We start from the raw sequence: 22,831 nt of genomic DNA on the forward strand, positions 1-22,831 counted from the left end.
GATTCTCTTATTCCTTTTTCATTCCTTTTTAAATTCAATAAACATGTTCAAAAGTCCTGTTGAATGCAGGAACTATAGTAGGAGATATTTAGAACGCAAGCCTGAAAAAGACCTATTCCTTATTCTTTAGATCAATCTAGTGAGAGAGGCAGGTATATACAAAACAATAAGTCAAGGCAGATTTTAAAGAATTCAGCAATGGTATACAATAATGAACCAATACTTTCACATAAAGGCAATGTCTTGTAACGAAAAATGCCAGGCTTTGGAATCAGCTCTGAAGCTGGCATGTCAATTTAGCTCTGGCCAATTTAAGCGCTTAGCCTTGGTTTCTTACTGATAAAATAAGAGTCATTATACTTAGCTTTATAATTCTAATTCCAAGATTGCTTTGAGGGCTACTCATAGTGTAATAAAGTTCCTAGCAATAGTTGATACTTAATAAACAATGGCCATTATTACTCAATCCTCAAAGGAGGAAGGTGGAGCAGATAAAGTTACTCCCACTCCCGTTTACAAATTAGGAAGCTAAATCTGTGAGATTAAGCAATTATTCTGAAGACACCAAAGTAGTAAATGAAGACGCCAGCCTAAACTCTGATTTTCAGATCTTTTAAATTTCAACACTCCATACCAGCACAACAACCTTTTAAAAACCACTTTTTTTTTTTTTTTTTTTTTTTTGAGATGGAGTTTCACTCTTGTTGCCCAGGCTGGAGTACAATGGGGCGATCTCGGCTCACTGCAACCTCTGCCTCCTGGGTTCAAGAGATTCTCCTGCCTCAGCCTCCTGAGTAGCTGGGATTACAGGCCCGCGCCACCACACCTGGCTAATTTTTGTATTTTTAGTAGAGACGGGGTTTCTCTATGTCGGTCAGGCTGGTCTTGAACTCCCGACCTCAGGTGATCCGCCTCCCAAAGTGCTGGGATTACGGGCGTGAGCCACCGCGCCCGGCCTAAAAACCACATTTTTACTGATCTCATGCTTTTCTGTTCAAATGCATTAGAGAGGATGCCGAAGATAAAATGAATATACAGGGAAGTGAGACTTATGCAGGGTCTTGACCTCCGGAGAGGTGAGTTTAAGGAGACAGGAGGATGGGCAGGAGCAAGCGCGCACACGTAAGGAGCGTTTGGGAAGCCGTCAAGAGTCCGCCAGGGGTGGAGTGGGTTCATAAGGCTAGAAGAAGGGCTCCTTCCATGGCTCAGGATGACGACTCGATGGGTAGCGGATACCAGAACTCTGGTAACTACACGGATAGACGTTTAAACCCGGACACTTGCACGCCGGGTCCTCCCCGTCACCGCCCAGCCCATCTCGGGGGCGGAGCCGTGGCGCAGCCCGCCTATCATCGCTGCCGAGACTGACGAGGTCTCTTCTTTATAGGCTAACGACAGCGTGACGTCATGTTCGCCGGGCAGGCGAAGAAAGAGGACGCCATGATTGGTTGGCGCCGGGGCGGCGGGCTGTGGAAGGGCCTGGCGAGTCTAGGTTTCACACCTGTGCTGGACTTTCTCCTTCCATGTTTCCAGGCAGTGGAGGGCTACCGAGGGCGAGGAGTCGGCTCAGCGGAAACCTGGATTTGGTTCTAAGCCGTGGGGTTGAGAAGGGGTGACCGGAAGTGATCGTGGGACTGACCGGAAGCGAGGCCTGGAGGGGAAAGAGAGCGAGCCCTGGGAGGGAGGGGGCCTCCAGCAGAAAGGGGCGGGGGAAAAGGTGCGAAAGCAGCGTGGGAGCGCCGGGCTGGCTTCCTGCGGCGGCTGCTGGTCTGACTGGGAAGCAGCGAGCCACCAGTACGAACTCTCAAGAGGAGTGGGAGTGCGGGAGTCCAGAGCTGCCTCTGGGAAGTCTGCAGTAGTTGAGCAAAGGGGTCCTCACGTTCCTGAGAGCTGGGCAGGGGGGATTTTGGAACCTGGGGCAGCCAAGAACGAGCAGCCAAGGGTACGGGAGATTAGTTGTACGAGCAGTGCTGGTCGGGCTTGGGGGTGGCTGGTGGGCACTGCGTGGGAAACCCTGGTTTGTAGTTTTCTTGGTTTGTGTTACTCCTGTTGGGTAGAATTACCCTCCGCGCCTTTGTACAAGACACGGTGTCTCCTGGGGCAAGAAAGGAGCCAGGATGGCCTGGGCTCTGAAGCTGCCTCTGGCCGACGAAGTGATTGAATCCGGGTTGGTGCAGGACTTTGATGCTAGCCTGTCCGGGATCGGCCAGGAACTGGGTGCTGGTGCCTATAGCATGAGGTGAGTGAGATTTTCCCAGACCCTACACCTTCTGATTAACAAAAGGCGGATAGACACTAAGAAAAGGGGTTGAGTGAGAAGGAGGTGTATAGAGTTTTAAAAAGCTGTTTACGATTGGGGAAAAGGGACTTGTTCATTTGTCGCTTTGGGTAGTTAGTGTTGTGGAAGAAATGGAAAAAGCGATTGTAGGCGATATGAAGCCTGTGCAGGATCAGTGGAAGAAGGAAGAGTGGTGGTCCCTGATTAGCAACCAGATGAATGTTGAGAGGCTTTCGTGCCAATGTGGGAGACTTGGGGACTGATGGTGTATGTGTGGGTAAATCTGACGTTGTGTGAAGAAGGGTTACATATAGCGTAGGAAGGGTATCTAGGAAGTTGGGAAATTGGGAGCTGGTGCTTAATGATGAATATTGGTTCGTTTCTTGTTGGAAAGATATGGAAGTCCTTGATGAAGAAGTCCACACAGCTGTATCTTACCACTAGCTTGCTTTAAGACTTTACTTAATTCTGGGATTTCTGACTTTTAAAACATAAGCTGTGAAATGAAAAAGTGACGAAGAAAACTTAAGATGCTTCTGGATCTTTATGTATCAAGCCAGTTGTTGATAACAGATGAAAAATCTCCTTTTGGCCGGCTGCGGTGGCTCACTCCTGTAATCCCAACGCTTTGGGAGGCTGAGGCGGGCGGATCACTTGAGCTCAGGAGTTCGAGACCATCGTGGCCAACGTGGTGAAACCCCGTCTCTACTAAAAATATAAAGATTAGCGGGGTGTGGTGGCGCGGGCCTGTAATCCCTGCCACTTGGGAGGCTGAGGCAGGAGAATCGCTTGAACCCGGGAGGCAGAGGTTGCAGTGAGCAGAGATTGCACCATTGCACTCCAGCGTAGGCAACAAGAGCAAAACTCCGTCTCAAAAAAAAAAAAAAAAAGGAGATAATTTAATACTTAAGCATCTTCAGGAATCTTTACTTAGAATAATGAAGACTATTATTTTAAATAATAATCATGCCTGTAATCCCAGCACTTTGGGGGTGGAGACTGGAGGATCTCTTGAAGCCAGGAGTTCAAGACCCTCTCTCCACAAATAAATCAACAGATAAATTACCCAGGCCTGGTGGCATGTTCCTGTAGCCCCAGCTACTCAGGAGACTGAGGTGGGAGGATTGCTTGAGCCCAGGAGTTTGAGTCTGCAGTGAGTTGTGATTGCACCACTGTACTCCAGCCTGGTGACAGAGTGACACCTCATCTCTTAAACTTAAAAAAAAAAAAAAAAAAAAAAAGATTTTAAAAATTAAGAAAAATTGGAAAAAAAGGCTATCATTATATAAATATTTTAGTGATTTTCAGGGAAACTTGAGTTCTATATGTTCTATCATGCAGTGCTCTTAGTCATGAGAAATTCAACTTTGGTTTCACCTGTCCTTGTTTCTGTAAGTCTGAGCATAAAAATAGAGGTTAATTTGGTCTGAAAGTAAGTGCCCTGACCCTGAACTTACACATGAGCATCTGACATAATATTTGACAATTTTTTATGCTGTTATGTGTGTAAAGATACAGCAAAAAGTTTGATTTTGTTTAGGTTACCAGAGGTTAGGCTGGAAATAATTAAATATAACTGTACTCATTATAAAAATAGTTAACATCACCAGCAAACATTTGTTAATCTATTAGGTGCAATACCATATGCTCTTGATACTGTGCCATCTTACATTTAATTAAGAGTGCTTTACAAATCATGCCCTGTGTGGTTTTCACAGACATTAGAATGGCTTGCATATTTACACATTTAGTTTTTTTCAACATCAAAATCAAATGCACAAGTTTTCAAACATCACTTTGAGTTCTTGAGAGCATAGTGTGCCAACATTTTAAGTACTTTCTTCTTTTTTTTCTTTTCTTTTCTTTTCTTTTTTTGAGACAGGTCCTGTTCTGTCACCCAGGCTGGGGTGCAGTGGCACCATCTTGGCTCAGTACAACTTCCATCTCCCGGGCTCAAGTGATCCTCTCACTTCAGCCTTCTAAGTAGCTGAGACTACAGGCATATAATGCTACGCCCGGCTTTTTTGTTTTTTTTCACCCTTTTTTTCATGTGTTAGGTACTTGTCACTATTCTCTTGACTTTTTTTTTTGAGATGGAGTCTCGCTTTGTTGCCCAGGCTGGAGTTCAGTGGTGCAATCTCAGCTCACTGCAACCTCTGTCTCTCAGGTTCAAGTGATTCTCCTGCCTCAGCCTCCCGAGTAGCTGGGACTACAGGCGCATGCCATCATGCCCGGCTAATTTTTGTAATTTTAGTAGAGACGGGGTTTCACCATATTGGCCAGGCTGGTCTCGAACTCCTGACCTCAGGTGATCCACCCGTCTTGGCCTCCCAAAGTGCTGGGATTACAGGCGTGAGCCACTGCACCCAGCTCTCTTGAATCTTATACACATTTAATCTATTCTATTAATTTGTGTTAATTAGATATTGGTCTTCAAATTTTAGTATTCATAAGAGTCACCTGCACAGCTTATTAAAAATACACTTGGGGGCCGGGTGCGGTGGCTCACGTCTGTAATCCAAACACTTTGGGAGACTGAGGCAGGTGGATCACCTGAGTTCAGGAGTTTGAGACCAGCCTGGCCAACATGGTGAAACCCTGTCTGTACTAACAATACAAAAATTAGTCAGGTGTGGTGGCGCATGCCTGTAATCCCAGCTGCTTGGGAGGCTGAGGCAGGAGAATTGCATGAACCCGGGAGGCGGAGGTTGCAGTGAGCCGAGACTGTGCCACTGCACTACAGCCTCGGCAACAGAGCCAGACTCCGTCTCAAAAAAAAAAGAAATAAAAATAAAAATACAGTTGGGGATAGGCATGGTGGCTCATGCCTGTAATCCTAGCACTTTGGGAGGCCAAGGTGGGAGGACTGCTTGAGCTCAGGAGTTTTCATCAGCCTGGGCAACATAGGGAGACCCTCTCTCTACTAAAAATAAAAAAATTAGCTGAGTATGGTGGTGCCTGCCCCTAGTCCCAGCTACTCCAGAGGCTGAGATGGGAGGATCATTTGAGCCCAGGAGGTCAAGGCTGCAGTGAGCTGTGATTGTGCCTCTGCACTCCAGCTTGGGTGACAGGGTGAGACCCTGTCTCAAAAAAACAAAAACCAAACCAAAACAAAACACCAGTTTACAGGGTCCCATCTCCAGTGATTGGGGCACAGACTAGAAATCTGATTATTTGTTCATTAGAGTTGGGGTCCTGCTTTGTCGCCAAGGCTGGAGTATAGTGGCTCAATCACAGCTCACTGCTGCCTAGAATTCCTGAGCTCAAGCAGTCCTCCCAAGTAGCTGTCCCCTAGGCTGGAGTGCAGCTGGGGGTGCAGTCACGAGATACCATGTCTGGCTGATTTTTAAATTTTTTGCAGAGACAGGGTCTCCCTATGTTGACCAGGCTGTTCTGGAACTCCTGGGCTCAAGCAGTCCTTCCCCCTTAGCCTCCCAAAGTGCCGGGATTATAGGTGTGAGCCACTGTGCCCAGCCCTGATTTTTATTTTTTAAATTTTAATTTTGTCTTATTATTTATGTTTTTAGAGGCAACATCTCACTCTTGTCACCCAAGCTAGAGTGCAGTGGCGTGATTGTAGCTCATTGCAGCCTCAAACTCCTGGGCTCAAGTGATCTTCCTGCTGCAGCCTCCTGACTAGCTAGGACTACAGGGTCACACCACCACACCTAGCCAGTTTTTCTACTTTTTGTAGAGACTAGATCTTGCTTTATTGCTCAGGCTGATCTCTAACTCCCGACCTTAAGAGATCCTCCCACCTTGGCCTCCCAAATTGCTGTAATTACACATGTCAGCCACAGTTCCCAGGCCTATTTCTCCTTTTAATAAGACCTTGGACCTTAGTGTGCCACCCTCCAGCAATAATCTTTGCCAACTGGTTCTAAGAGTCAATCAGGCCGGGCACGGTGGTGCACACCTATAATCCCAGCACTTTGGGAGGCTGAGGTGGGCGGATCACCTTGAGGTCAGGGGTTCAAGACCAGCCTGGCCAACATGGTAAAACCCTGTCTCTACTGAAAATACAAAAATTAGCTGGGCATGATGGCGCACGCCTGTAATCTCAGCTACTCGGGAGGCTGAGGCAGGAGAATGACTTGAACCTGGGAGGCGGAGGTTGCAGTGAGCCAAGATCGAGCCACTGCATTCCAGCCTAGGGGACAAGAGTGAGATTCTCAAAAAAAAAAAAAAAAAAAAAATCAAGCAGTCTGACTTTCTACATCTTTATTAGGGAAAATACTCTCTTTGACAAGCAATTTGTTTTATAAAATATCTTCTCTGACACATTTGTTTTACCCTAGTTTATTTTCTGTTGCATCTTATAATGATTTCATCTTCAAATCTATTAATTTGTATTTTATAAAGAGTCATCTTAATTGGATTTATTTAATCCTTATCAGTGGTACTTTTATTATTCTTTTTTTCTTACATTTTTATTGTGGCACAAACTTTATACTAAAAGGAAAGGAGATTCATTGTGAATACATGATAAGTGAAGGAGTCAGTCACAAAAGACCACATAACATATGATTCCATTTCTATGACATTTCTAGAATGGGCAGATCTGTAGAGAAAATAGATTAGTGGTTGACTAGAACTGTGGAGGAGGAGGGAATGGAGAGGGACTACTAGTGGGAATGGAGTTTCTTTTCAGGGTGTTAAAAATGTTCTAAAATTGCTTGTGATGATGGTTGTGATATCAAACTAGGTTCATCCTGCCCACGTGCAGCAAGCCAATCACTATGATGATGGGTTTTGCAAAAGAGACAAGATTTTATTCATAGGGCTGCTGAATGAGGAGACAGGGGAGCAAATCCCAAATCTGGCACCCTGAAAATAGGGCTTGGCAGTATTTGTGGGGTAGGACGCAGGGTGGTCTAAAGCCTGGGGAAAGGTGATTGGCAGGTAGGAAAGGTGAGGTAATCAAGGTTTCTGCACTAGCATAATTGAGCTACATTGCTCTTCATAGGACACGTGCAGAAAATGGCAGTGTTAACATGATCTAAGTGTGGAGTTTTTGTCCCTCTGACATGAAAAGGTCACTTTTTGGGCACTCATGCAGGTCCAGTTGAAGGATTCGTGGTCTCAACTGGGTAAGAGCTGTCCCCTAATTCCTGAAAAACAACTTTAAGCATCGATTAATATAGTGACCCACAGTCAGAGATGTTATCTTTTTTTTCTTTCTTTTTTTTTTTCTTTTGAGGCAGGGTCATGCTATGTTGCCCAGGCTGTTCACAGATGTTAACTTTTATTTATTTATTATTTATTATTTATTATTATTATTTTTTTTTTGAGATGGAGTTTTCGGTCTTGTTGCCCAGGCTGGAGTGCAATGGCATGGTCTCGGCTCACTGCAACTCCGCCTCCCGGCTTCAAGCGATTCTCCTGCCTCAGCCTCCCAAGTAGCTGGGATTACAGGCACATACCACCATGCCCAGCTAATTTTTGTATTTTTAGTAGAGGTGGGGTTTCGCCATGTTGGCCAGGCTGGTCTCAAACTCCTGACCTCAGGTGATCCACCTGCCTCGGCCTCCCAAAGTGCTGGGGATTACAGGTGTGAGCCACCGTGCCCGGCCAACTTTATTTTTTTGAGATGGGGTCTCACTCTGTTGCCCGGGCTGGAGTGCAGTGGCATGTTCATGGCTTACTGCAGCTTCGAACTCCCGGGGTTCAAGCAGTCCTGCCTCAGCCTCCTGAGTAGCTGGGACTACAGGCATGTGCCACCATGCCCTACTCAGAGTTTTTCATAAATGCCGTTTTAGTGTTAAACAAGTTTCCTTCTATTCCTAGTTTGCTGAATATGTGTGTATGTGTGTGTTTATTGTGGTAAAATACACATAGCATAAAATTCTATCATTTTAACCCTTTAAAAATGTCCAGATCAGTGTAATTAAGTACATTCATGTTGTTGTACAACCGTCACCGTGATCTGTCTCCAGAACTTTTTCATCCCAAAGTGAAATACTGTACCTGTTAAACACTAACCTCCCATCTCCTCTCACTCCAGCTTCTGGCAACCACCATTCTACTTTCTGTGTCTATGAATTTGACTACTCTAAGAACCTCATATATGTGGGATCATAGATTTGTCTTTTTGTGACTGACTTATTCACTTAGCATAATGTCTTTGAACTTTTGCTGATTTTTTTTTTAAATCATAAAAGGGTATTGAATTTTTTCAAATATCTTTGCTGTGTCTATTGAGATTATAATGTGGTGCATCACATTGATTGATTTCCTTATGTTGAACCACTCTTGCGTTTCTGGGATAAATGTTGGTCGTGGTATATAATCTTTTAAATGTACTGTTGGATCCAGTTTGCAGTTTGCTGTTATTTTCTTGAGGATTTTTGTTTCTATATTCTTACGGGATATTGGTTTATAGTTTTCTTGTCATCTTTTTTTTTTAAGAGACCAAGTCTCCCTGTGTTGCCCAGGCTGGTCTTGAACTCCTGGATTCAAGGAATCCTCCTGCCCCAGCCTCCCAAAGTGCTAGGATTACAGGTGTGAGCCACCATGCCCAGCCTGAATTTTATCATATCTTTTTCTGGCTTTGGTGTCAGGGTGATGTTGGCCTCATAGAACATTAGGAAGTGTTCCGTTCTTTTCTGTTTTTTGAAGGAGTTCGAGTAGGATTGGTGTTAATTCTTTGAATATTTGGTAGAATTTGCCAATGCAGCCATGTGATACTGGACTTTTCTTTGTTGGGAGGTTTTTGTTTATCAATTCAATCTCTTGTTATAGGTTTGTTGAGACTTTTAATTTTTTTCTGAGGCAGTTTTGGTACTTTAATGTTTCTAAAAATTTGTCTGTTTTATCTAAATTATCTAATATGCTGGTTTATAGTCATTCACAGTATTCTCTTATAATCCTTTCATTTATGTAAAATTAGTAGTAATATCCTCAGTTTCATTTCTGATTTTATTTATTTTCATCTTCTTTCTTTTTCTGCCAGTCAGTCTAGCAAGAGTTTGTAAATTCCTTTTTTTTTTTTTTTTTTTTTTTGAGATGGAGTCTTGCTGTGTCACCCAGGCTGGAGTGCAGTGGCATGATCTCAGCTCACTGCAACCTCCGCCTCCCAGGTTCAAGCAATTCTCCTGACTCACCCTCTCCAGTAGCTGGGATTACAGGTGCCTGCCACCGTGCCCGGCTAATTTTTGTATTTTTAGTAGAGACAGGGTTTCACCATGTTGACCAGGCTGGTCTTGAACTCCTGACCTCGTGATCTGCCCGCCTCAGCCTCCCAAAGTGCTGGGATTACAGGTGTGAGCCACCATGCCCAGCCAAGAGTTTGTAAATTCTGTTGATCTTTTTAAATAACAGATTTTTGGTTTTGTTGATTCTGCTATTTTTATTCTTCTTGGTTTTTGTTGTTGTTGTTTGTTTTTGAGAGATGGGGTCGTGCTCTGTTACCCAGGCTGGAATGATGCAGTGGTGTGATCATATGCACTGCAACCTCAAACTGCTGGGCTCAAGTGATCCTCCTACCTCAGCCTCCTGAGTAACTGAGACTACGGGCATGCATCACCAAACCCAGCTAACTTTTTTTTAATTTCATAGAGATGGGGTCTCACTGTCTTGCCCAGGCCTTGAACTCCTGGCCTCAAGCGATCCTCCTGCCTCAGCCTCCCAAAGTGCTGGGATTACAGGTGTGAGGTACTGCACCTGCCTTATTTTTATTCTTTATTTCACTTATCTCTGCTCTAAACATTATTATTCCCTCCTTTTGGTTGGGTCCAGTTTGTGCTTCTTTTTCTAGTTCCTTAAGGTCTGAAGTTAAAGTATTGACTTAAAGTCTTTCTTTTTTTAATCTCTCTTTTTATTTTTATTTTTTGTAGAGATGGGGGTTTCAGTATGGTGCCCAGGCTTGTCTTGAGCTCATGGGCTCAAGCGATCCTCCCACCTCAGCCTCCCAAAGTGTTGGGATTAAAGGCATGAGCCACCATACTCTGCCTTCTTTCTAAAATTTTATTATTATTATTATTTATTTATTTATTTTTTGAGACAGAGTCTCGCTCTGTTGCCTGGCTGGAGTACAGTGGCGTGATCTTGGCTCACTGCAACCTCTGCCTCCAGGGTTCAAGCGATTCTCCTGCCTCAGCCTCCCAAGTAGCTGGGATTACAGACATACACCACCACGCCCAGCTAATTTTTGTATTTTTAGTAGAGACAGGGTTTTGCCACGTTGGTCAGGCTGGTCTTGAATTCCCAACTTCAGGTCATCTGTCCGCCTTGGCCTCCCAAAGTGCTGGGATTATAGGCGTGAGCCACCGCGCCTGGCCTTATTACTATTATTTTTTGAGACAGGGTCTTGCTCCGTTGCTCAGGCTGGGGTGCAATGGCACCATCACAGCTCACTGTAGCCTCAACTTTCCAGATTCAGGCAGTCCTCCCACCTCAGTCTCCCAAGTAGCTGGGACCATAGGCTCGTGCCACCATGCCTAGCTAATTTTTGTATTTTTTGAAGAGACAGGGTTTCATCATGTTGCTCAGGCTGGTCTCAAATTCCTGGGATCAAGCGATCCTCCTGCCTTGGCCTCTCAAAGTGCTGAGATTACAAGCATGAGCCACCATACCCAGCCCTGAAATGTTTAAAATATGGAATGCTTCACAAATTTGCATGTCATCCTTGCTCAGAGGCCATGCTAATCTTCTCTGAATCATTCCAACTTTAGTATATGTGTTGCTGAAGTGAGCATTAAACAATACACTTAAACACCAAATGAATAAAAAGAGGAAATCATTGGGGAGATAAGAAAATACATTGAGACAAATTAAAAGGAAAACACACACACCAAAGCTTAAGGGATATAGTAAAAACTCAGAGGGAAATTTAGGGTTGTAGATGTGCCAGTGAACTGTGATTGCGCCACTGCACTCCAGCCTGGGCGACAGAGTGAGACCCAACCACAAAAAACCAGGATTCAGTTCAAGAGCCCTTGTACATCATGGGGACTATAGTGAATACAATATATTGTATATTTGAACATTGCTAAGAGAGTAGAATTGATTTTAAGTGTTTTTCACCACAAAAAAGAGAAGCATATGAGGTAATGCATGTATTAATTAGGTTGGTTTAGCCATTGATACATTTGATGGTACCCCAGTAGGCCCCATGGCTCTTTCCTTTTTCTTTCTTTCTTTTTTTTTTTTTGAGATGGAGTCTAGCTCTGTCACCCAGGTTCGAGTGCAGTGGCGCCATTTTGGCTCACTGCACCCTCCACCTCCTGGGTTCAGGCGAGTCTCCTGCATCAGCCTCCTGTGTAGTGGGGACTACAGCCATGGGCTACCACACCTGGCTAATTTTTGTATTTTTAGTACAAATGGGGATTTGCCATGTTGGCCAGGCTGGTCTTGAACTCCTGACCTCAGGTGATCCACCCACCTCAGCCTCCCAAAGTGCTGGGATTACAGGTGTGAGCCACTGTGCCCAGCCTCTGTTCCTTTTTCTTTGTTCATCTTTTTTTCCTGCTCCTTAGCTTATGTAATTTCAATTCTATCTTCATGTTCATTGATTCTTTCTTCTGCCTGTTCAACTCTGCTGTTGAATCCTTTAGTGAAATATTTATTTTGGCTCTTGTATCTTTATGTCCAGAATTGCTATTTCATTCATTTTTATATTTTTAAAATATTTTTATTGATATTCCTTACTTGTTTATACATTGTTCTCCTGATTTCCTTTAGTTTTTTGTTTTGTTTTGTTTTTGTTTTTCGTGGTTTCCTTCAACTCTCTGAGCATATTTAAGACAGTTAAAGTCTTTGTCTAGTAGGTCCATTGTCTGGGCTTGCTATGGGGTGGTTTCTGTCAATTTCTTTTTTTTGATACAGAGTCTTGCTGTCTCCCAGGCTGGAGTGCAGTGGTGCGAATAAAAAAAAGTATTATTATTAATATTTATTTATTTTTTGAGACAGAGTCTCACTGTGTTGCCTGGGCTGGAGTACAGTGGCATGATCTTGGCTCACCGAAACCTCTGCCTCCCGGGTTCAAGCTATTCTCCTGCCTCAGCCTCCTGAATAGCTGGGATTACAGGCATGCACCACCACGCCCAGCTAATTTTTTGTATTTTTAGTAGAGATGGGGTTTCACCGTGTTAACCAGGATGGTCTCGATCTCCTGACCTTGTGATCTGCCCGCCTCGGCCTCCCAAATTGCTGGGATTACAGGCGTGAGCCACTGTGCCCAGCCAATTTCTTTTTTTTTTTTCCTGTGAATGGGCCATATAGTCCTGTTTCTTTGTTTGCTTTACAAATTTTTGTTGGGAAGTGGACATTTTGTGTGTTGTAATATGGTAACTCTGAAAGTCAGATTCCACTGCCTCCCTAGGGATTACTGTTGTTGTTTATGAAAGCTGCATTTGTTTAGTGACTTTTCCAAACTGTCTTTGCAAAGAGTGTATATCTGGTTGCATGCGGTCACTGAAGTCTCTGTTCTTTTATCTCTGTGGTCTTTCAATGACTTGACAGAGATTTCCTTAAATGCTTAGATCCAATAAGAAAAGAAAACAGAAAGAAACAAAGAGTGTTCTCTCTCTTTAAGTTCACTTGTCTAGTGCCACTAGGGAGGCAACTTCAGTTGGGGGTGTGCATGTGTGAAACAGTGGCCAGCGCTCTGGCAGCTCCTCAGCAATCAAAAGTAGTGAACGAAACACTTAACTTCAATTTTTGGAGGACAAAGCCCCTATTTCCCACCCTAGCACCAGCAAGCTGCAACAGGAACTGCCATCCCAACAGTTGCGTACCACAGGGATGGGAGTTAGAGAATGATAGATGCTATTCCAAATGCCAAAATTCACTAAAATTTACCAACTTTTTTCTTCATCAAGCACTCTTCTGGACACTGCAAGTGTTTCATTAGACCCCAGAGTCCTAAAATAGTCACCTCAAGCAGTTCTTGCCATCTCAATAGTTATTTTGGTGAAGGTACTAACTCCTGGAGTTCCTGCTCTGTCATCTTCCATGACCGATGTCCCTGATTTTCAGCACCCATTTAGTTGATCCAACCCTCCTTCTGACTCAGTGTATGTGCACACACACACTCATCCAATCTGTTCTCTACACAGAAAGAACCCTTTGTAAGTGCCAGTGCCTATGTTTTTTTCACTTAAAAGATAATTTCATTCTCAACATGGAAAAAGCAGAGTAAAAGAAAAATTCACAGCCGGGCGCGGTGGCTCATGCCTTTAATCCCAGCACTTTGGGAGGCCAAGGCAGATGGATCACCAGGTCAGAAGTTTGAAACCAGCCTGGCCAACAGGGTGAAACCTCGTCTCTGCTAAAGATACAAAAAATTAGCTGGGCATGGTGGTGGGCACCTGTAATCCCAGCCACTTGGGAGGCTGAGGCAGGAGAATCGCTTGAACCCTGGAGGCGGAGGTTGCAGTGTGCGTAAATTCTGCCAATGCACTCTAGCCTGGGTGACAGGGCGAGACTCCATCTCAAAAAAAAAAAAAAAATTCAGAGAGGATTCTGGGAAGTTGATAAAGTAGGAGGTACCAGAAATTTGTCTCCCCACCACCAAGATAACAGTTGCTCTGGCAGAATCTGTCTGATGCATCTCCTTTGGAACTCTGGAGTTTATTGAAATCTTACAACTGTGAGGAATTAACTGCAATTTACCATCCAATCCTGGATGGTAAATTTTGGTTAATTTCAGTCAGTTTCAGCGCTTAGCACAATAGCAGCTGCCCATCCACATCCCTCAGCCCCACGGCAGGCAGCTGTGCACATGTTCCTGGAGCAGCTTGCACGTAGTTTGTGGAACCTAAGGTGGGCAGAAAGGACCATCTCTTCCAAATATCAGGAATCTGGATCAAGTGCAGTGGCTGGTGCCTGTAATCCCAGCACTTTGGGAGGCTGAGGTGAGAGGATTGCTTGAGCCTGGGAGTTTGAGACCAGCCTGGGCAACATGGTGATACCCCGTCTCTAAAAACAAAAACCCAAATTTCAGAAATCTGTGCTCCAATCAGAATTGCTGCTTCTGGCCAGGCGCGGTGGCTCATGCCTGTAATCCCAGCGCTTTGGGAGGCTGAGGTGGGTGGATCACCTGAGATCAGGAGTTCGAGACCAGCCTGGCCAATGTGGTGAAACTCCGTCTCTACTAAATCACAAAAATTAGCTGGGCGTGGTGGTGGGCGCTTGTAATCCCAGCTACTTGGGAGGCTGAGGCATGAGAATCGCTTGAACCTGGGAGGTGGAGTTTGCAGTGAGCCAAGATCATGCCATTGCACTCCAGCCTGGGTGACAGAGAGAGACTCCGTCTCAAAAAAAATAAAAAATAAATTAAAAATAAAAGAAAGAATTGCTGGTTTTGATCACAGAGTTGCAAAGAGGCAATGGTTATTGTTGCATCTCACCACTTTGTTGCAAGTCCCCGCATTACCACCACTGAAGTGATGTCCAGTAGATTTCTTTTTTTTTCTTTTTTTTTTTTTTTTTTTGAGAGTCTTACAATGATGCCCAGGCTGGAGTGCAGTGGCGTGATCTTGGCTCACTGCAACCTCTGCCTCCTGAGTTCAAGCGGTTCCCCTGCCTCAGCCTCCCGAGTACCTGGGATTACAGGCGCCCACCACCATGCCTGGCGAATTTTTTTTTTTTTTTTTGTATTTTTAGTAGAGATGGGGTTTCACCATGTTGGCCAGGCTGGTCTCGAACTGACCTTGTGATTCGCCCGCTTTGGCCTCCCAAAGTGCTGTGATTACAGGCTTGAGCCACTGCGCCTGGCCAATGTCCAGGAGATTTAAAGCACTGGCACCATACTCCCCGTCTCCATTTTTTTTTCTTTTTTCCCTTTTGAGAGCCAGATATTGATGACTAGGGGCTGGGTGTGGTGGCTCACGCCTGTAATCTCAGCACTTTGGGAGGCCAAGGCTGGCGGATCATTTGAGGTCAGGAGACCAGCCTGGCTAACATGGTGAGACCCTGTCTTTACTAAAAATATAAAAATTAGCTGGGCATGGTGGCTCATACCTGTAGTCCCAGCTACTCCGGAGGCAGAGGCGGGAGAATCACATGAACCTGGGAGGCAGAGGTTGCAGTGAGCCGAGATCATGCCGCTGCACTCCAGCCTGGGCAACAGAGCAAGACTCTATCTTAAAAAACAAACAAAAAAACAGATACTGATGACTAGGATGATCAAAAGGAACCAAATAGATGGGAGAAATTAAGAAGTCATTGTGCATGCCCGGGGTGGGCAGAAGGCTCAGTAAAGTCACGTACTGCAAAATGATATTTTGGTCAGTGACAGACCGCATAGATAACAGTGGTCCTATAAGATTATAATGGAGGCCAGGCATGGTGGCTTATACCTGTAATACCAGTGCTTTAGGAATGGGGGGGCTCTCTTGAGGTCAGGAGTTCAAGACTGGCCTGGGCAACATAGCAAGACCTCGTCTCTACAAAAAATAATAAAAGAAGAAAAATTAGCTGGGCATGGTGGTATATGCCCGTAGTCCTAGCTACTCAGGAGGCTGAAGTGAGTGGATTGCTTGAGGCTGCAGTGAGCTATGATCATGCCACATCACTCCAGCCTTGGTGACAGAACAAGACTCTGTTTCTAAAAAAAAATTAAGATTATAGTGGAAAAAAAATTAAAATGGGTCGGGTGCAGGGGTTTATGCCTATAATCCCAGCACTTTGGGAGTTCAAAGTGGGAGGATCACCTGAGTTCAGGAGTTCGAGACCAGTGTGGCCAACATGGCAAAATATTGTCTGTACTAAAAATACAAAAATTAGTGCATGCCTATGATCCCAGCTACTCTGGAGGCTGAGGCAGGAGAATCGCCTGAACCCAGGAGGCAGGCAGTGGTTGCAGTGAGCCAAGATCACGCCACTGTACTCCAGCCTGGGCAATAGAGCAAGACTCCGTCTCAAAAAAAAAAAAAAGAAAAGAAAAAAAAGAAAAACTCAAATTACTGAAATACTAAAGATAAAAATGAAAGTGGGAATATTACCCTCAATTCCACAGAAATGGAAAGGGTAGGCTGGGCATGGCAGCTCACATGTGTAATCTCTATGCTTTTGAAGGCCAGAATGGGAGTATCACTTGAGCCCAGGAGCTCAAACCAGCCTGGACAACATACTGAGACCCTGTATATACAAAAAAATAACACATGCCTGTAGTCCTAGCTACTCAGAAGGCTGAGGCAGAAGGGTTGCTTTAGTCCAGGAATTCAAGGCTGCAGTTAACCATGATTGTTCCATGGCATTCTAGCTAGGGTGACAGAGCCTTTCTCTTAAAAAGAGAGATCATGAGCCGGGCGCAGTGGCTCACTCCTGTAATCCCAGCACTTTGGGAGGCTGAGGTGGGCGGATCACTTGAGGTCAGGAGTTTGAGACCAGCCTGGCCAACATAGTGAAACCCCATCTCTACTAAAAATACAAATAAGAAAATTAGCCAGCCGTAGTGGCACATGCCTGTAATCCCAGCTACTTAGGAGGCTGAGGCAGGAGAATCACTTGAACCTGGGAGGTAGAGGTTGTAGTGAGCTGAGATTGCACCATTACACTCCAGCCTGGGCAACAAGAGTAAAACTCTATCTCAAAAAAAAAAAAAAAAAAAAAGAAAAAAAAAGAGAGATTATAATAGAATACGATAAGCAATTGTAGGCTGATCTGGAGATAGTGAATTGTCTTAATTGATTGTTGACAGTCAGTTACAGATAGAACTTGTTCTACTCTTTCCCCCATCCTTACTACTGCACTTGACTAGTTTTTTGGGGAAAAAGATTAATAAACCAATTGTATGCCAACAAATTGGGTAACCTAGATGAAATGGTCACATCCTAGAAACACAAAACCTACCAAGACTACTAAGAAATAGAAAATGTAAATAGTCTCATAACTCATAGGGAGATTGCATTTGTAATCGAAAATGTCCCAACAAAGAAATCTCTGGACCTGATGACTTTGCTGGTGAATTCTATCAACATTTCAAGAAGAACTGACACCAATCCGTCTCAGACTTTTCAAAACATTGAAGAGGAAAGAACACTCACTAATTCATTCTGTGAAGTCAGCATTATCTTTGATATAGTTTGGATATGTGTCCCTCCAAATCTCAAGTTGAGATTTGATCTGCAGTGTTGGAGGTGGGTGGGGCCTAGTGGGAAGTGTTTGGGTCATGGGGGTTTATCCCTCAGGAATGGCTTGGTGTGGTCCCTATGGTAATGAGTGCATTTTTGCTCTATTAGTTTACTCAAGAGCTGGTTGTTTAAGTGTGGCACCTCCCCCCTCTCTCTTGCTTCCTCTCTTGCCATGTGACATACCTGCTCTTCCTTCACCTTCTGCCATGATTGAAAGTTTCCTGAGGTACTTATCAGAAGCAGATACTGGCACCATGCTTCTTGTACAGCCTGCAGAACCATAAGCCAAATAAACCTCTTTACTTTGTAAATTACCCAGCCTCAGGTATTCCTTTATAGCAATGCAAAATGGATGAATAGTCTTGATGCCAAAGCCCTACAAAGATGCTATAAGAAATCTATAGACTAATAGTTCTTTCTTTTTATTTTTTTGAGACAAAAAAGAGTCTCACTTTATCACTGAGGCTGGAGTGCAGTGGTGCAATCTTGGCTCACTGCAGCCTGGGCCTCTGGGGTTCAAATGAATCTCGTGCCAAAGCCTCCCAAGTAGCTGGGATACAGGCATGTGCCACCACGCCCAGCTAATTTTTAAATTTTTAGTAGAGACGGGGCTTTGCCATGTTGGCCAGGCTGGTCTCAAACTCCTGGCCTCAAGTGGTCCACCCTCCTTGGCCTCCCAAAGTGCTGGCTTTACAGGCGTGAGCCACTGCACCTGGCCTATAGACTAACATTTCTTAGGAACTTTGATGTAAAAATCATCAACAGAATATTAGCAAACCAGATTTAGCAGCATATTAAAAGGATTATACACCATGACCAATAAGCACATGAAAAGATACTCAACATTGCTAATTAGGGAAATGCAAGTCAAAACTCCAAGATACTACCTCACACCCATTAGGATGGCTGCTATCAAGAACAGCAGAAAATAATTGTTGGGAAGGACATGGAAAAATTGGAACCGTTGTACACTGTTGGTAGTCGTGTCAAATGGCATAGCCTATGTGAAAATTGGTGGTTCTTCCAAAAATTAAAAATAAAATTACCATATGTATCAGGATTTTCCAGAGAGACAAAACCAATAGGATTATAGATGGATGGATGGGTGAATGAGAGGGGATTTATTAGGGGAATTGGCTTACTCAATTATGGAAACTAAGAAGGCTGTGATAGGCCATCTGCAAACTAGAGAACCAGGGATGCCAGTAGCATGGCTCAATCTAAGTCTCAAAGCCTCAGAACCAGGGAAACCAATGGCATAACTCTCAGACCAAGGCTGAAGGCCTGAAAACCTGAGAGGCTACTGGTGTAAGTCCTGGGGTCCAAAGGCTGGAGAACTTGGAATACTGATATCAAAGGGCAGGAGAAGGGTGTCCCAGCCCCAGGAGAGAAAATGAATTTACCTTTACTCTGCCTTTTTGTTCTATCTGGGTGGGCACCCAGCCCTTTGGATGTCGCCCTCCCACACTGAGGATGGATCTTATTCCCTCAGTCAACCTACTCACACACCAGTCTCCTCTGGAAACACCCTCGAAGATACAGTCAGAAATCATGCTTTACCCGCTTTTTAAGTATCCTTTAATCCAGTCAAGTTGACACCTAAAATTCCTCACATCATATGATCCTGTACTTCTGCTTGTGGAGGTTTAGTAGTTCCCCCTTATCCTAGGTTTCACTTTCTGAGATATCAGTTACCCAAGGTCAACTGTGGCCTGTAAGAAAATAGGTGAGTATAGTGCAATAAGATATTTTGAGAGAAAGAGAGAGACCACTTTTATTTATTTATTTAGAGATGGACTCTCACTGTGTCACCTAGGCTGGAGTGCAGTGGCACCATCTCAGCTCACTGCAACCTCCACCTCCCAGGCTCAAGCAATTCTTGTGCCTCAGCCTCCTGAGTAGCTGAAATTACAGGCACCTGCCACCACGCCTGGCTAATTTTTATATTTTTAATAGAGACGAGATTTTACCATATTGGCCAGGCTGGTCTCGAACTCCTGATCTCAAGTGATCCACCCCTCTCGGCCTCCCAAAATGCTGGGATTACCGGCGTAAGCCACTGTGCCCAGCCACATTTATATAGTTTATTACCATATATTGTTATTTTATTTTTAGTTGTTAATCTCTTACTCTGCCTAATTTATAAATTAACTTTACCATGGATATATATGTATAGGAAAAAACACACTATACATGGGGTTTGATACTCTCCCTGGTTTCACACATCCGTAGGAGTCTTGGATCCCCTCATCAGATAAGGATGACCTAATGTATACTCAAAATAATTGAAAGCAGGGTCTCTAAGAGATATTTGTGTACTTAATGTTCATAAGTATAGCCCATTGATCAAGGGATGAATGGATAAGCAAAATGTTGTAAGTACATAAAATGGAATATTATTCAGCCTTTAGGATGGCTGCTAGTAAAAAAAGTAACAGGTCTTGGCAAGAATGTAGAGGAATTGGAACCTTTATGTATTGCTGGTGGCAATGTAAAGTGCATTCACTGTGGAAAACAGTATGGTGGTTCCTCAAAAAAATTAAATGTAGAATTATGATACAGCTATTTCACTTCTGAGTATATATTTAAGACAATTGAAAGCAGCGACTTGAGCAGCTATTTGTACACCCATGTTTAGCAACATTATTCACAACAGCCAAAAGGCGGAAGCAACCTAGATAAACAAAAGGTATATAATATGGAAGATTATTTAGGCTTGAAAAGGAAAGAGATTCTGATGTGTAATATAATATGGATAAACTTTGGGACATTATGGTGTATGAAATGTCAGACACAAAATGATAAATATATGATTCCACTGCCGTGAAATACCTCAGGTAGTCAAATTCATAATGATAGGATGTTAAACAGTGGTTAACCAGGAGAGGGGAGAGTGAGTAGTTCTTGTTTAATGGGCACAGAATTTTAGATTGGGATGATGAAAAGTTCTGAAAATGGATAGTGGTGATGGTTAAGTACACTGTGAACGTACTTAATAGCACTGATGTGTACACTTAAAAATGGTTAAAATATTACAGATTGAAGCATTGGTATAGACAACAACAACAAAAAAAGGTTAAATGATAACTTTTTTTTTTTTTTCGAGACAGGGTCTTGCTTTGTCATCCAGGCTGCAGTGCAGTGGCACAATCACAGTTCACTGCAACCTCAAACCCCTGGGCCCAAGTTATTCCCCTGCCTTAGCCTCCCGAGTAGCTGGGACTACAGGTGTACACCACCACACCTAGCTAATTTTTTAAAGATTTTAGAGAGATGGGTTCTTGCTATGTTGCCCAGGCTGGTCTAGAACTGGCCTCAAGCCATCCCCCTGCCTTGGCCTGCCAAAGTGCTGGCATTACAAACATGAGCTTCTGTGCCCAGCCAACATTGTATTATGTATATTTTACTACAGATTTTAAAAATGGAAAACAAAAAGAATGCAAATAGTTCTCCTTTGCCCAAGTCCTGATCCCTCAGCTAGCTGCGAAAGTATCACCACCAATGATGGTTGCCAGGGGCTAGTTACTGTTCAGTGGCTATAAGAGTTTCAGCCTTGCAAGATGAAAGGAGTTCTGGAGATGGATGATGGTGATGGTTGTACAACAACGTGATTGTACTTAATACCACCGAACTGTCCACTTAAAAGTGATTAAGATAGTAAATTTTGTTATGTGTATTTTATCACAATAAAAAGCAGTGGGAAAAAATAATTTCAGACTTGTATAATATTTGCATGAATGCTACAAAGAATTTGTGAAAACCCTTCACGTAGATTCCCCAAAGGATATTTTAATATATTTGCTTTATCCTTCTCTTTCTCAGAATTTCTCACACACTCAAAATTATTTTTTTCTGAATGATTTAAAGGTAAAAGGCAGATGTGATGCCCCAAACACCTAAATACTTCAGTTTGTATTTTTTAAAAACAAGAAATTCTCTTACATAACTATGGTATAATGATCAAAATCGGGAACTTAACGCTGACACAATGCTGTAATCTAGAGACCTCATTCAGATTTTGTCAGTTGTCCTAATAATATCCATTATAGTAAAAGAATATCCAATATCATGTGTTGATTCAGTGACCTTGTCTCTTTCATCTCCTTTAATCTGGAACAGTTCTTGAGTCTTTGTGTTTTTATGACACTGACAATTTGGTAAGTGCAGGGTAGTTATTTTGTAGAGCATCCTTCAATTTGTTTTTGCCTATTGTTTCCTCGTGGTTAGATTCAGGTTATGCATGTTGGGCATTAATACCTAAGAAGTGATGCTGAGTTCTCTGTGTATCATATTAGGATGCACATGCTATTTATTGCTCCTGTTACTGGCAGTGTTACTTGAGTGGTAGGGTCCAGTTTTCTCCATCATAAAGTTATTCATTTGCCTTTTGTAATAAAGTCTTGGGAGATGTTTTGAGACTATGTAAATACCCTGTTCTCAAACTTTCACCTGTTAATTTTAGCATTCAGATGATTCTTGCCCTAATCAGTTATCTTTATGATCGTTGCCAAGTGATTTTCTCTTTTTGCCTTCCCTCTACATTTATTAGTTGGCTTTCTACTGTAAGAAAGAGCTTTCTGTTCCTATTATTTTTTATCAATGTAGACTCATAGATTCTTACTTTATTGAATACAATGCAATCTTCTATCACTATATATTTTGATGACAGTGTTCCAGGTTTGGCCAGGAGGAATCCCTTCAAAATGACTTGCACACAGAGAAGCCTTTTAAAATGAGGTCTTATTAATACTGTCCTAAGGTAACTATTAATATCACCCTTCTTCACTCACTAAGGTGTACCTGTTTTAGTGATAAATTATGTGATCACTTTCTTTAAAGCGTTCATCAGATCGTGCTACTTTTCTCCCGAAAACTGTCCAGTGGTTTCACATCGCACTTTGAATAAAAGCCACAGGTCTGGCAAGGATCCATACGGTCTGCTCCTCCAGCCATTTAATATACTCTTCCCCTGGCTTGCTCTGCTGCAGCCGCACTTGGTCTTAGGGCTCCAGTCTCACCTCAGTGTCTTTGCATTTGGAGTTACTCTTCCTGAAACATTCCTGTATGTTCCTTACTTCCTTTAGGTTTCTGCTCACATGTCGTTTTATCAGAGAGGCCTTCTAATGTCCTTCACGTAAAATAGCAAGAGCCTCCTGCCCCTCACCAGCACTCCTTGCTTTCTTTACCCTCTCTGCTTTATTTCTTCCCTAACATCTGATGTGTAAATCATTTGTTGGCTTCTCTCCCCAACTTCATGCTTCATAAAAGAAGGGATTTTCTTTTGTTCTCTGCCCTCTGCCTACTGTTAGAATAGTGCCTAATAAGTAGTTTGCGCTGATTTGTTGAATGAATGAATTCACTATCTCTCCATTTTGTTAAAAAAGGCAAGTACTATAGCAGTTCCTGAGGCAACAATCTCTCTTCATTGAGACCTAAGTCTCTTTATTGAGACTGATTTTTGCCCTTTTGTTGTTGT

The 22,831-nt window shown here is 43.3% G+C and overlaps 1 protein-coding gene and 1 non-coding gene across 4 annotated transcripts in view; one reads left to right on the plus strand and one right to left on the minus strand.

Moving 5' to 3' along the window:
* Positions 1 to 1,396: 1,396 nt before the first annotated feature.
* Positions 1,397 to 22,831, plus strand: part of TFCP2 (transcription factor CP2) — a 78,745-nt gene continuing 57,310 nt past the window's right edge. The window contains exons 1-2 of one of the 3 annotated variants that reach the window (XM_058433753.1): positions 1,397 to 1,447; positions 1,534 to 2,239. In XM_058433753.1, coding sequence (XP_058289736.1) covers positions 2,118 to 2,239 — 122 coding nt within the window. In that variant the 5' untranslated portion in view covers positions 1,397 to 1,447; positions 1,534 to 2,117. Of the gene's footprint in view, positions 2,240 to 22,831 lie in introns of all 3 variants that reach the window. The other 2 variants (XM_032144401.2, XM_032144402.2) reach the window with 2 other exon arrangements.
* LOC116462200 (U6 spliceosomal RNA) lies at positions 10,868 to 10,974 on the minus strand. The gene has a single exon (XR_004246289.1). It is a non-coding gene; the product is annotated as a U6 spliceosomal RNA (small nuclear RNA).

This window comes from Hylobates moloch, unplaced genomic scaffold (genome assembly GCF_009828535.3).
Source record: "Hylobates moloch isolate HMO894 unplaced genomic scaffold, HMol_V3 SCAFFOLD_22, whole genome shotgun sequence".
NCBI lineage: Eukaryota > Metazoa > Chordata > Mammalia > Primates > Hylobatidae > Hylobates > Hylobates moloch.